This window comes from Ochotona curzoniae, unplaced genomic scaffold (assembly GCF_017591425.1).
Source record: "Ochotona curzoniae isolate NIBS_2020 unplaced genomic scaffold, NIBS_Ocur_1.0 scaffold_4505, whole genome shotgun sequence".
NCBI lineage: Eukaryota > Metazoa > Chordata > Mammalia > Lagomorpha > Ochotonidae > Ochotona > Ochotona curzoniae.
This window is the reverse complement of record NW_024467118.1, coordinates 28,956,241-28,971,238: the sequence shown is the minus strand read 5'-3', so window position 1 is coordinate 28,971,238 and position 14,998 is coordinate 28,956,241. Positions and strand designations below refer to the sequence as shown.

The 14,998-nt window shown below is 42.1% G+C and overlaps 1 protein-coding gene across 4 annotated transcripts in view; it reads left to right on the top strand.

Moving 5' to 3' along the window:
• The window catches only part of TXK (TXK tyrosine kinase), a 98,073-nt gene that overhangs the window by 30,365 nt on the left and 52,710 nt on the right, over positions 1–14,998 (top strand). For all 4 annotated transcript variants that reach the window (XM_040966374.1, XM_040966377.1, XM_040966376.1 and 1 more), the window contains 4 exons: positions 1,835–1,914; positions 3,562–3,692; positions 7,777–7,851; positions 9,510–9,681. In XM_040966374.1, coding sequence (XP_040822308.1) covers positions 1,835–1,914; positions 3,562–3,692; positions 7,777–7,851; positions 9,510–9,681 — 458 coding nt within the window. The remainder of the gene's footprint in view (positions 1–1,834; positions 1,915–3,561; positions 3,693–7,776; positions 7,852–9,509; positions 9,682–14,998) is intronic.

Sequence of the window (14,998 nt, the reverse complement as noted above, 5' to 3'; positions counted from 1 at the left end):
TCGTCTCAATTCATTGGGTGAGGGTTTGTATTGGTTTGTCAATACAGAACTTTCCCAGTTTCTTTTGGTCATTTGGGAATGTCCTGAGCTCATTTTTCTTAACCCATGCAGCCACAATGCCTGCCCTTGTATATTTTGCCTTCATGCATTTCCTTTTTCATTTTTTTTTTTTAGTATAATTGCAGGATAAATCTCCCTTGCCCCAGGTACAAATTCTGGGTTACAAGGAGTATCCATTACTAATTTTCATCACTAATCCATTGCTTTCTGTTGGAGTTGTATCAACTTACCTACCAGCCCCGAACATAGGGGGTTTTGTTTCCCTGCAGCACTTGCTAGGAAACACCTGGGTCTCTTCTTCCCAATACCTCAGCTCAGTGGGGGCTTCATTCAGTTACTTTCACCCTTGGAATCTGAGATATTTTTAATATGTTACATTTTGGGCCCGGCGCGGTGGCGCAAGTGGTTAAAGGTCCTCGCCTTGCACGCCCGGGATCCCATATGGGCGCCGGTTCTAATCCCGGCAGCCCCGCTTCCCTTCCAGCTCCCTGCCTGTGGCCTGGGAAAGCAGCAGAGGACAGCCCAAAGCTTTGGGAACCTGCACCCGCGTGGGAGACCCAGAAGAGGCTCCTGGCTTCGGATCGGCATAGTATCGGCCCGTTGCGCTCACTTGGGGAGTGAATCATCGGACGGAAGATCTTCCTCTCTGTCTCTCCTCTCTGTATATCCGCCTTTCCAATGAAAAAAATAATAAAAAAATAAATCTTTAATATGTTACATTTTACATATTTGTATTTTCTGTGACCAGTCTGTTCATATGCTCTGCATTTTGTTTTTATTTTTTGGCAGGATTTTTAGATTCTCTATCTATTTACAAAAGAATTTCCCTGATTCTTGCCTACTTCAATGTCTTTGTTTTGTACATTTTTATCTTTGATTCATTTATAATTTCTCTTGATGATAAACAAGGAGATGTGGATTTAACTATGTTTGTTTTTATTTTCCTGGAAAATTTCCAAGTATCCATCTTTTATTTATTGGTTAAAAAATCTCATTTTTATTATAAAAAATTCCTGTTTTGGACTGTACCCAGCTTTCTGTTTGGTTGCATTGGTCAGCCTACCTATTTGTGAACTGCCCTCTTTTAACTACTGAGACTTTATCTTATTGGATCAGCCTTCCTCATTAGGCTTCCTTTTCCATAAATTGTGAATATATTTTTTGTCCATATGAACTTGAGAATCCTCTTATCTATGAAAAACAGATAGACACCTTTCCTGTTGGCTTCATTGACTGTGCAGGTTTATCTAGGGAGCATTACCAGGTACTACAAATCACCGAGATCTGAAGACTGATTTGTTCTACACTCTGCATGTCAGTCATTCATCTAGGAAAATGACTGAAATGAGATTCCCTGCCTGAAGTAAAAATAATCTCAGGTGGATTAAAAACCTAGTGAGAAAAATGAGCACTTTTGTTAGTAGGATATCCGTGGTTGACGGCAATTAATTGTTTATAAATAAAAGCTACTTCAAAATAGCTTTTAGGGAGGATGTTGATTATACCAAATAGAAAGAAATGATGAATGCTTGAAGTGATGGATATGCCAGTTACCCTGAGCTGATGATTACATGGTGTTACAGGTGATGAAATATCACTATATGCATAAATATGTGTAGTTATATGTCAATCATAAAATATTCTGTATATTTAATGCTTTTTATTGTAAGAATAGACTGTCACAGTAAAGTGGTACAGCTTTTGTTTTCATCACCAGGATATAGGTTTGTCTTTCTAAGGTATACGCTGGTACAATGTATGAATTATTTTGCAGGCTAAAGAAGGTGCCTTTATTGTCAGAGACTCAAGACATTTGGGATCTTACACGATTTCTGTATTTATAAAAGCCAGAAGGTAAGCAACTGTGATTTTGGGTTACTTTAGACATTTCTTCTACTTCTTTTTAAAAAAGATTTATTTAGGGCCCGCACGGTGGCCTAGCGGCTCAAGTCCTCGCCTTGAATGCCCTGGGATCCCATATAGGCGCCGGTTCTAATCCTGGAAGCTCCACTTCCCATCTAGCTCCCTGTTTGTGGCCTGCGAAAGCAGTCGAGGACGGCCCAAAGCCTTGGGATCCTGCACCCGTGTGGGAAACCCGAAAAAGGTTTCTGGTTCCCGGCTTTGGATTGGCACAGCACCGGCCGTTGCGCTCGCTTGGGGAGTGAATCATCGGATGGAGGATCTTCCTTTCTGTCTCTGCTCCTCTCTGTATATCTGACTTTGTAATAAAATGGATAAATATTTAAAAAAAAAAGATTTATTTAGTGTAAAACTCAGGGTTAGTGAGAGAGAGAAAAGTGTGAGAGAAAACTCTCCCATCTGCCGCCTCGCTCACCAGGTGACGGCAGTGACCAGGAGCCTGACATTCCCTACATGGGTGCAGAGGCCAAGGCACTTGCACCATCCTCCACTGCTTTCCCAGGCATGTTAGCAGGGAGCTGGATCAGAAGTGGAGCTGGGACTGAACCAGCATAAATAGGAGACTGTGGCTTCACAGGTGACAACTTTGCCAGCTGCCTCATTGTCTCTCCTGTCTAATTCTGCCTTTGAAAACAAGCATATATGTTAAAAAGGAATGATCTCTCTGCATTCTTTTTCTTTTCTTTCTTTTTTTTTTTATGGAAATAATGTCACACAGAGAGCAGGAGAGTCTTAGAGCCTTAGACGGGGAGCTGATTGCTGGCCTAGGGAAGTTAGAGCATTGGGCAGTTCACAGGACATCTGTAGCATGCTTTGTGTGACAATGGATAAGCTACTTCATCTCTCCTATGCCCCCTTTCTCCACTGTCAACTGAATGGGTTAGATTGGCCATAGGAGACACTGTGGGTGCTTTGCTTGGATTCCTTAGGACCCTCATGGTGGTGGGCTACAGTGAGGTCTCCCGTCCTCAGAGAGCTCCCTGGGCTTTTCCGAGTGGATGTGCTGCTGTGGGAGCTTGCAGGGACCTAACAGGGCTGAGCAGGAAATCCCTGGGAAATCACATGGCTGGCGCAGCATTCTTTAGGCAAGGCATGAGGGTTGGGGCATTGGTAACTCAACCTCTTCAGACTTTGGGGGTGTAGTTTTGAGGTGCTGATGGGTGCTTCCCTAGGTTCCTAATGGTGTTGAGCCCTAGACCCCCATGGCAAGAATATGCTCACTCTTGCATCTTATGTTAGTTTTTCCTCTTGTTCCCATTTCCCAGCCTTCACTTGTTTCATCAATAGTTGACATTAAGTAAATATTTCTAAATGTCCATTAAGAGGTAAACTTTTGGGGGATACCATATTGTTGCCTGGATAAGTTTGGCTGAAATTACATTTGGAGTTGAAGCCGCACACTGAGATAGTGGAGGAAGTTTTAATGAGATAGCAAGGCTTGGTCAGCTGGAATCCATCCATCTCTTCAGTATGTGGTGGTGGAGATTGGGTTTCAAAGGGAGGGCCGATGGCTTCAGGAATGCACTGAATTGCTAAGGAGAACTTGGACTTGCCTACTAAATCACATCTCATTGATTGTAGAAGCACCATGGAAGCTACGATAAAACATTATCAGATTAAAAGGAATGACTCAGGACACTGGTATGTGGCCGAGAGACACCTCTTCCAATCCATTCCTGAGTTGATTTGGTACCACCAACACAATGCAGCTGGTGAGTGATGTGTTTTGCGGCTAGGGTGCAGGTGAGCTGGGCCAGCACAGGCAAACCACATGCCCTACAGCCCTATGGGAATGAACTGCCCTGAGACAGCACATAGTACATAAAATACAGTCTGTTTTCTGAGCAGTGTCCTCTTCATTTATGCTTCTTTACTTTCCCATTCAGGAGGCAGAACTGGGTTGAGTTTTGACTTTTTTCTGCCAGCTCAGAAAAATGATAGGTGTCAGAGAAGTCAGAGACCATCTGGTCATGCTACGTTTGTTAGTGACTTACATGGGTCACAGTGGCCTGGAATCTGAAGCAATGGTGCAGCCTTCTCTCAGTTCTCTGCTTCAGGCAGTCACACTAGAAAACTGCCTCCCGGTCTTCATCTGTCCTTCTTTGCTTGGAGGATGGGAAAAAGCTACCCAGAACGCAACTTTTCACATCTATAGTTTGGCCTTACATCCACCTGAGGCAGTTCCTTCTCCAGCTGTTGTTTATAAGAATTGCTCTTTGTGCCCACCTGTCCTCTGCAGAACCTTTCAGGATTCCCACAAGGTCCACAATAATTGCATCCACACCTCTGGTCTGCTACCCTCACCTAACCTGAGTCCCTGGGGGAGACTTCCACAATCCTGGTGACCTGTTGTAACTTTGTCATTGTTGTTTTAACTTCTTGTCATGCAGTAGTTTCTTTTAGATTTCTTTCTTGCAAAATTGTGTTGATCTGTCTTCTGGGAAGAGGCTACTGGCTGCACTGTTCTAGTATAAGGCAGAATTCCAAAGGAATTTCTAGCCACTTACATGGATATTCCCAATAGTCACTGGGAGTTTGGAGAGGGAGGGACAAGAGAGGCTGGCTAGAAAGCTCTGCTTAGGAGGTTAGTTCTGTTTTCTCCTTTAGCCCTTCTGTCCCTTCCATCAAAGATAAAATTCAAGACACAGTTGTCATAGGGTGAGGAAAAACGAGTAAGGAGGGGGATTGGCATGTGCCAACAGCAAAAGGCATGAAGGAGACGGTGTCAGGTCAAGCAGGACTGCAGACAAGTCTGTTGGAGTCACAGTCCCATTTGTGGAAAACAGCAACAGCTGCAACTTGCACTTGTGTGCATATGGAGAAGCTCTGCCAAAGTTTCGGGACCAATTTTTAAGTGAATAAAGTTACAGCAGACCAGGCACTGTTAGTGTTCATCTCTGTGGATCAAGACTGGGATGAAGCAACACTGTAGAGTGTGGTTTTTTTTTTTTTCATGAGAATGCCCACAGATTATCCTTATTAACATGTTGAGTATCATAAAGATAATTTAAAAAATAAAATACTGGGTCAATGAACAATAAATTAAAAAACAGAAGTTGGAATATGGAACCGTGATGACTGTTTTATTAGAAAAAAAGCTCAAAATAAACAAGATGGGCCCGAGTAGTTCAACAGGCTAATCCTCTACCTGCAATGTCAGCATCCCAAATGGGCACTGATTCCTGTCCTGACTGCTCCACTTCTGCTCCAATTCCCTGCTGGTTGCCTGAGAAAGCTGTAGAGGATGGCCCAAAGCCTTGGGACCCTACACCCACATGAGAGACCAGGAAGAAACTCCTTGTTCCTAGCTTTGGTTTATCTCAGCTCTGGACATTGTGGCCATTTGGACAGCAAGCCAGTGGAAGGAAGAACATTTTTTATCTCTCCTTCTTTCTGTAAATCTGCCCTTCAAATATGAATAAATAAATCTTTAAAAAAAGGAAAAGAAAGAAGAAAAGAAGAATGGAGAGTGACAGGAGAGAAGGCAAGGAGTCAGAAAGAACTGATTAATCTATTAAGAATTAATCTGGGTCAACCGTACTGTGAGCGATTTTGTGTATATTTATTCAGTCTCCAGTGCAGTGTCCTGCAGTAGAAGCTGTTCATCTAATAGATGATGAAACGGAGGCACAGCTTGTGGGGTAGTGTGCTCATGCTGCTGGTAGGTCTCTGTGCCACAATGTAGGCCACAGGAATCCAAGCCCCCCGAACTTCCTGTCTCTTCATGTCTGCGCAGCCATGCTGCATCCCTCAGGCCCAGGCTGCTCCCATCATGTAAGGGTATGTTGGAAGATCCGGTTTGAAGATGAGACTGACTGGGAATACTGACCATCCTTCCTCCCTGGTCCTTTGAGCCCATGGTGATCCACTGCCTTCCCTGAACAAGAAGCAGTGTCAGGAAGGACAGATTGCATCCTGCCACAGAGCCACAGGCCAGCAAGCCATCAGCAACACATCCTGGAGAAAAACCTTGGGCAAATAACAACGTTAAAGCTGAAAAAGGAGTGAGTTTTGGCACAGTGGTGAAGCTGTGCCTTGGATGCATGCATCCCATGTCAGGGTGCCTGGCTTTGAGTCTCTGCTCTGCTTCTGCTTCTGGTTGGCTGCTAACGAGCAAACGGGAGGCAGGTGATGGTTTAGGGACTTGGGTCCCTACCATCCATGTGAGCCATTGGGTTGGGCTCTGGGTTCCTGGCTACAGCTGGTGTTTGGGAGTGAGACAGTGGGCAGAAGATCTCCATTTCTGTTTCTGTCTCCCTCTTGGTTCCTCAGCTTTTCAAAAAATAAAACACAAAAATAGGCATTGAGGTTACCTAGATGCTTCTGTTTTCCTTCAGTACCTAACAATTCTGTAAATTTGGACCCATGATCTGGAACCATAAGTCTGTCAATTTCATAACATAATGTATGTCCCTGAGATCCTACCCTCCTACCTGTTACCACTGTCTTACCACTTGGACAACTTCGAGTGTCTTCACAGCTCTCCTTTCCTCCACCTCTGTGCTAGTGCCAGAGTGATCCATCAGAAAGGCAAATAGGACTGTGCCATTCCTTGATTGGGATCCTTTGATGACTCTGGGTCCCCAGCGGGAAGATGGAATGCTCCCCAGCATAGCTTCCGGGGTCCATAGGCACCAGCACACTTATTGACATTCAGTTATACTTTCTCATCTCTGCCTTCCTGCCGATTTCTGCTCAAGCCCCTGGCATCACACTTTCTGCCTTGTGGTGTCCTTTGCTGCCTCTGCCTGGAATGTACTCCTCTGGGTTCCCTCATGGGATGTCTGCACCTGTCAGATGCATGGCTGCTGTCATTCCCTTCCAGAGGCCTTCTTTGAGTCCAGCAGTGTGCTGCTGGGTGCTCTTTCTCAGTGTCCCAGAACATCTGGCACATGTCTTCAGCACCTCATCTATTCCCTTTCTATCAAAATGGCCTCTGTCCAGCAGTTTTCCTTAAGATCAAACTCTCTGTAGTCAGAGTCCTTGTCTAGCCAATCCTTGGATCTGCTGAAATCTTTGGGATTTACTTGGAGGAACATCCTACACACAGTAGGCACATACGATGTGCTTCTCAGCTTTGCACCTGCTGTTCTTTCTTCCCAGAGGAATCATCCTCTTGGTCCTTGTGGGATGGCCACCTGCCAATCATCTGCAGCATGACTGTCTTCTCATCAAAAGGCCTGTTTATAAGTGATCATTTGAGAGGTCCTACAAATGTTATGTTTAAGAATGTATATTTTAGAATTGTGAAATCTTGGAAATAGCCTTAGACTCAAATTATAGTCTCTAATATAGGTCATTGACATGCGTCATGTCAAAAGCTTACATGGAACAGGTGGGTTTTTGTAAGATGTGTTGGATGCTTTCCATCAGACCTGCAGAGATTTTTCTGAAAGTGTTCACCCAGTTGATAACAGTGTGTAAGGAAAGTCTTCAGTAAATTTTTGGAAAATGTGTAGTATAAAAAATCCTGTGTATGGATTTCATTTTTTTTTCCTACCAAAGTAAACTTTTCTTTTAATGCTGCTTCTCACATATTGTTGAAATGCCCTCATGTCTCTGGATATTAAGATTTTACAAAAGATGTTTTGGCCCTCTCTGTTCTTTCTTAGAGTCTTTAACTTGAGCCAATATTATTTTACAAATAATGGTTTTCCAATGGGAAAAAATGAGCAAAAGCTGTCTTGTAACATAAATGCCCAATTATTGAAAGGCTGATACTAGCTTCTAGGATGTATGTTGGTTCCTCCCACATTACAAGCTAACTTTGAAATGCTGGTTTGTCCTTCTGCCTAGGACTCATGACGCGTCTTCGCTCTCCAGTTGGATTGATGGGCAACAGTTTTCCAGCCACTGCTGGTTTTAGCTATGGTAAGGTGTTCACCCTCACTGAGGAAAACGTCTAATGCAGAGGCACATCTGCCCAGGTTCCCTAAGGGTTCTTACGTTTTCAGGCTCTCTGAAAGGTCTGTCTCTAGGTACGTTTCTTTTCCAAGTTTGAAACCTTCTTCTCTTGTGCTTAAACATCTCACAAGGTACCACTTAAAGTGTGGGGAGAAATATTACAGTTTTATTTCAAATTTCACTATATATCTATATCTATATTAACTCTTGATAAATTACAAGTCTTTTTATTTGTATGTTTGAGATGTCACTTTCTGGTCACAGTGGTGGCTGGGAGAATCTGCTGAAAAGATCTGCTAAAGGTTCATCTTCACTTTCTTTAAGAAAAATCAGCTTGCATGATTGTTTCATTTGAACTACTTTCTATGCAAATGTGTTTTTGCAATCTGTGGGGAAAAAACGAGCCTATTTTCTAATTTGGTGACGTATTAGTTGCTTAGATTGCTCTCATTAGTGGGACCCAAAATATACTGAAGGAAAATAATAACTCAATTTTATTGGGTGACATATGACTAAGATTAAAAAAAAAAAACCTCTCATTAGGTTACATGATTTCATGATATAGTGGTATGTAAATTATTCTTTTGTCTCGTAAGTTCTATACATAATGGAAAGTTCACCATTAGCAATTTAGTTAAGTTGCACATGGTGCTCCTTGATGTGTTAAAATAGACTTAGCAGGGTTTTTAAAAAAGATTTATTTTTACTTGAAAGGGAGATCTATAGTTTATCTATGAGAATCTATTGTTCACCTGTATATCTGTTTTGTATTTTGCATGAATGTTTCCTTATATCAGGAAAACATGATGTTTGTCCTTTGGGGACTGGCTTATTACACTTGCCTGGTAAGGGAGATACTGTGACTATGTTAGCTTTTAAATACTTGGCACCTTTGCTCTGCGTTGCTATCAGTTTATAGTTGTTTAAACTGTATTCTGTAAATGTTCCAGCAGATGGCACCCTCACTATAGAAAAAAGGAGATGCTTATCAGTTAAGATTTGATTCTTTGAGTTTCCAAGAGGGTTATTTTAAAAACTGTTCTTTTCCCCTGATTTGCTTCTTTAGAGTGAGTAATCTATGGAATAAGTTTCACTTCAAATTTCCCTTTGAGTATATGTTAGAATTCTAACCTTGTACATGTTTTTAGATGAATCGATCACTTTTCCCTAAGGAGAGGTAGCATTAACGCGGAAAAACCTTTAGGATTAGAATAGAAGGAATCCATATCAAGAGAAGGGAGTATCATGGATTTGCTCGCTAGGACAAAAACAGATTGGGGACATATCATATAGATTTTGGGCTCCAGGCCTACCCAGAGTTTTGGTAGATTTAGTTGAGGGCCTCATCATGGATGTCTATGAGAAGAGAGCATGTTCTGTTATTCATAATTGGTTGGTTGTTTTCCTCCATGTAAGGAAAGCTTGTGTTTTAAAACTTGAATTCCTGAATTACACAATTAAGCTACAAACTGAGTATTCAAAATAAGACAAATCCTCTCCAACTCTATAAACATGTTTAACTCCTATGTTAAACGAGGGTATCCAAGTCCCAAGTTTCTTTTTTCCAGCTCTAAAAATTTTAACATTCTTTTCTTACTTATCATGTGGATATTTTGCTTTTCCAGAAAAGTGGGAGATAGATCCATCTGAATTGGCATTCGTCAAGAAGATCGGAAGTGGTCAGTTTGGGGTGGTCTATTTAGGGGAATGGCGTGCGCATTTCCAGGTGGCCATCAAGGCCATCAACGAAGGCTCCATGTCAGAGGACGATTTCATTGAAGAGGCGAAAGTCATGATGTGAGTATAAGCAACACCCAGGTGTGCTTCTGGGGCATGCTGGTGGATGGGAAAACCGTGGACTGCACAGCCAGCCACACCTGGATTGGTGTCATAACTGCCCCAGCCGGTGAGCTCCTCCAGGCTGACCATCGGGCTTCTGTGTGATCTGGGCAAGGTGTTTCACACCGCCAAGGCTCACTTTCCTCTCTGTAAAAACGGGGCTGTCAGCACCTACCTCACTAGGTCAGTGTGTGTGGTGAGACATCTACGAACATGACAAGGGAATAATAGGTATCTCATATGGAATCTTTAATTTTTTCCCTTTGCCCAGTTGCAAAGCGTTGGTTTTGTCCAGGTGGTGATCACCAGTGTCTGGCTCATTATTTGAAGGGGTCATTCCCTGTAACTATAAGTTCATGTTTTTTGAAGAACATAGCATTTGCTTTCAAAGCATGTAGAAATCCAGAGTTTTCAAAGTGGCTTCTTGCAGATCCCTGCACACTGTCCTTCTGTAATTTTTCTGGGATCATATTTTGACTCTAGACCCATAACTGTTTTTTATGACTATGATATGGGCTTGAGCAGGATAAGTTAATAATTTGGCATAATTGAAATCATCATTCTTTTTTGAGATTTATTTTAAAAATATTTGTAAGGTAGAATTAGAGAGAGAGGAGAGTCACACAGGAGATAATCCTCCATCTGTTGGCCTGTTCCCCCCACAGGGTCACCACAGCTGGGGCCTGACCAGGTCAAAGCCAGGAGCCTGTAGCTTCCTCCAGGTCCCCCACATGGGTGCAGGGGCCCTAATGATGTGTTTGCATCCTCAGATACCCCAGGCATCCATCTGTCTGGACTTGATTCCCCAGATTACTGCATCTGATCATGACTTTCCTATGTCTAAAGGACAACAATACTATTCCTGTATATTGGGTAAAATCCAACATAGGAAGATAATAATGAGGGGTGATGCAGTGGCATAGCAGGCTAATCTTCCACCTGTGGCGCCAGCATCTAATATGGACACTGGGTCAAATCCTGGCTGCTCCAGTCCCAATTCAGAGCCCTGCTAATGGCCTGGGAAAGCAGAAGATGGTTAAAGATATGGATGCGTGAACCCATGTGGGCGACCTGGAAGAAGTTCCTGGCCCCTGGCTTTGGACTGGCCCAGCTCTGCCCATTGTGGCTGCTTGGTAGCAAACCAGTGAATGGGAGCACACACTCTGTGTATAGCTCTGACTTTCAAGCGAAACAAATAAATCTTCTTAGAAAGTGATCAGAAGACATGTGAGCAGGGAGACTTAGAGGTGTGCCAGAATCCCCGTAAATAGGAAATAAAAATGTCTAATGGCACGGTAAAGGATCCTTGCATGGTTCAAGCCTGATTGGGTGTTTGGAACGAGGGTCTCTGAGTTCCACGGTAAAGGATCCTTGCATGGTTCAAGCCTGATTGGGTGTTTGGAACGAGGGTCTCTGAGTTCATCTGAGGGTGATGGAACATGGGACAAGAAATAGGAACAGTCTTGGTGATTTAGGGAGGCAGCAGTGAGGCCAACTGTTTATTTATATACTTCCAAGGAAATTATTGGAAAGACAGATTTACAGAGAGGAGGAGAGACAAAGAGAAAAATCTTCCATCTGCTAATTTATTCCCCAGATGGTTACAATGACCAGAGCTGAGCTGATCCAAAGCCAGGAGTCAGGAGTATCCTCTGGGTGTTCCATGTGGGTGCAGGGTCCCAAGGCTTTGGGCTGTCTTTGCTTTCCCAGGCCACAAGGGCTGGGAAAAATGGGGCTGTCATTCCTTCTAGGAAGCTAGAAGGAAAGTGGAGCAGCGGGGCCATGAATTAGCACCCTATGGGATTCAGGCATGTTCAAAGCAAAGATTTAACCACCAGGCTATCGTGTTGCCCCTCCCCCTTTATCATATATATAAAGATTCAATTACTTATGTGAAATAGAGGGTGAGAGAGAGGGAGAGAGCACTCCTATCTGTTGATTCACTCCCCTAAAGGCTGCAATTTTCCAGAGTAGGAGAGGGAATAAATGCCAGAGCTGAGCATCATCGCCACAACCGTTAGAATGAGTGCCATCCTTTGTGGTTTTCCAATGGGGAAGAAAACTTCAAGACTTTGCTGTGCTGTCAGGGACTTGGCTGCAGGCTCCCACCTCAGTTGGGAGCATGTGCCCATTGGGCTTCAGAGCACCTGCTAGAAGAACAGGAAACCCATCTCTTTCTCTTAGATGACTGCTGTTCATGAAATCCCATTAAACTTCCAAGTTTTTTCTCTATTTTTACTTTGGCTTATACTTTTCATAGTACGTATACAGCCACAGTTCTGTTTACTACCCCGTGCAAGTGCAGAGGCCACGTTGTATTAGGTCCGTGTCACACACAGGACAGGTGGAGGCTAAAGTGTTCAAGTCAGGTGCTTCAGGTCATGCAGCCAGGGGGCGCTAAAACTACAAGTTGAAATCAGCTCCTATGGATTGAGGTGTGGTGTTTTTTCCTGAAATCATTGCAGCACTGAAGCCTTTACTGCCTTTACTGCCTTTACTGAAGCCTTCTTTTAGTTGTTGAGTGAGGGAGTTGCGGTTTTTGGATGCAACTTTTTCATAGGTGTGAACTGTATGATGATATGAGAACTAAGAATACTTTAAAAACATGTACAGTATATTGAATTTCTCTAAGAATTTTTCCTGCACATTTTCTTTTATTTTGCTTTATTATTTCTACATCATCATATCTTTACAGTTGCATATTTTAGTTTTTGAAATACAAATCTTTAGTATTTTATATTGTATTATGAAGAATTGAATAGAGAGAAAACTGAAAATGCCCTGTGCTTCTCACCTCCCCTTTGTTACGTGTTTATTTTTGAGAGGAAGTGAATAAGTTAATAAGTATCCTACTTGGACCTTTAGTCTTATTATCCAAATAAAAGAATTTTTAGAATTTAAGCTTGATTGAAATACTTAAAATGCTTTCAACAATATTTTAATAGCAAATGAAATATTACTCAAAATATCTTTAAGAGTCAAAACATTTAGAAAACAGAGACAAGGAGAAAATTTACCCATTTCTTCTCCTAAAACCACCACTTACTTTTCTATAAATATTTCTGACTCTTCCATATAAACTTGACTTTGAAAAAATTGAAATTCAAGAAGGTAAATGAACAGAGTTTTGAAATGTGTGGTTGGTAGGAAGGAAAGGAGGACTTCGGAATGAGAGGAAAGGACCATTCTAGGAAGCCCTTTTACCAGGCCTGGCACCTGGTTAGTGCCGAGTAGCTTTGCACTGCTGCGGATTTGAGAACTTAGCAAGGAATGTCAGAATTCCCAATGTGCAGTGGATGGGAAAGATAGATCCTGGCTCTAAATGCCTATATCAAATCATCATAAATGCAAAGTGCATTGTAAATCCTTGCAGCATATCCATGAGTACTTTCTCGGATTAGAAATAGTTGATTTTTTGCAGCAAGGGAGAGAAAACATTTGCAAACTATATATCTGTTAAAGGATTAATATTTAGGGTACAGAAGGAGCTCAGCGCACTCAGCAGCAAAACCAGTAGTTCAGTTAAGAAAAGACATTTTTTCTAAAGAAGAAATACAAGCAACCAACACACACTTGAAAAAAATGCTCAGGATCACTAGCCATCAGGGAAGCACAATGAAGTGTCACCTCGCTCCAGGTAGGATGGTCATTATCCAAATATCAGCAAATGGCAAGTGGTGAATACACTGTTGGTGGGAGTGCAAATAGTTAGAGGCGTAATGGAAAACAATATCGTTACTCCTCAGAGAACCAGAAGTGACTCTACCATATGAACCCACTGGTCGACTCTTGGGAATATATCTAAATTAAAATCAGCATATGAAAAAAAAGGTTGTAACTGGAAGTCATTATGCTAATAATGATAAACCAGTTGTGGAAAGAACATCCTGTTTCCTCTTATTTTATAAAATTAAGATAGAGTATCAGAATCTTGTGGATAAAGTGTTATTTGCCATATAGTTATAAATATTGCTTCATTGAATTATACCATGTGTAATACAATAAGCCCTTTTTCCCCATGATATGATCATTATCATGAAACCCAGATTTTGTGATATTGATATCCCTGTTTTCAAGAAACAATAGAAATCTGTGTAAAATATCTCCAAGATGAATAGCAAAATGCTAAAAATTGTTAAATCTTAAAAGATCATAAAAAAGAATCTCTCTTAAAGGTTTCATAGCATTGCATATAACTTTCTTAAAATGAGACATAATACCAATCTTTTAGTTTTGTTATTTATTCAGCAACTACTGCTGGCTGCTTATGGGCCTGGCAGTGGTCTAAGTCCAGGGAACATGGTCACTCATGAGACAGGTAAGGCTTCTGCTTCAAAATAGCTTACTTAATTGCATGTTGCAGTGAGCAACACAATGGCAGAGTGAGGTAAGGGGAAGACACAGGGGTAGGATGAGGGCTCAATAGATGGGGCAGTCGGCAATGACTGGAAGTATCTTCTCTGGTATGCGTCATGTATGTCCCCCAGGCTTCCCTGTGTGGTAGAACTGTTGGTAATCAACAGAGGTTGGGAGAGTGAATGACAAGTTACTGCAGTCATCCAGGGAAAAAGCCATGGCAGGTACAAGATGGAGAGTCCCCTCAGGGTACACAATGGGGATAAAGTGATCAAGACTTGCAGACAGGTTGCATGTGGTAGGTAGGATGGGCAGAAACTAGGGAGCAGAGATGACGGCAAGGTTTTGGTGTGCACTGCTAGATGAAGCTTTCCCCGTAAACTGAAATGAGTTGTGGAGTCGGGGTACGGGTCAAGAATTCTGCTTCCGGTATGTTGAATACCTACAGGCTGTCAGGCAAGTACAGCTGTATTTGGAGAAAGGCCGAGGTTCAGGCCATTAAGTTAGAGAAATCATCAGACGTGGTAACAAAGACCTTGAAACTTGATATAATTACCTAGGGGAAGAGAATTCATAGAAAAAGGGAAGAGAAGAATATGGCAAAGAGTCAGAAAGCATGTGAATGACAAGTTAAAGACATGGGTATGACATATTTGCCCCTTAATCATATTATATACTTCCTTAAAACTGAGACTTCACGTGTGTTAAGAGACTCTAAAGTTTTTATTGCAAACAAGAGCATAATTTGTTCCTTTGTGTTTTCTGTGTCCATGGGAAATATTTGTCACTTTTTTGATACACTGAATCACACACAGAGGAATTATTTGCTCCCCCCACCATCTCTAATTGGAGTTTGCCTTATTTCTGATAGATTTTTACCAGTGATCATGCTATGAGGAGATCAGATTGGCAGATATTC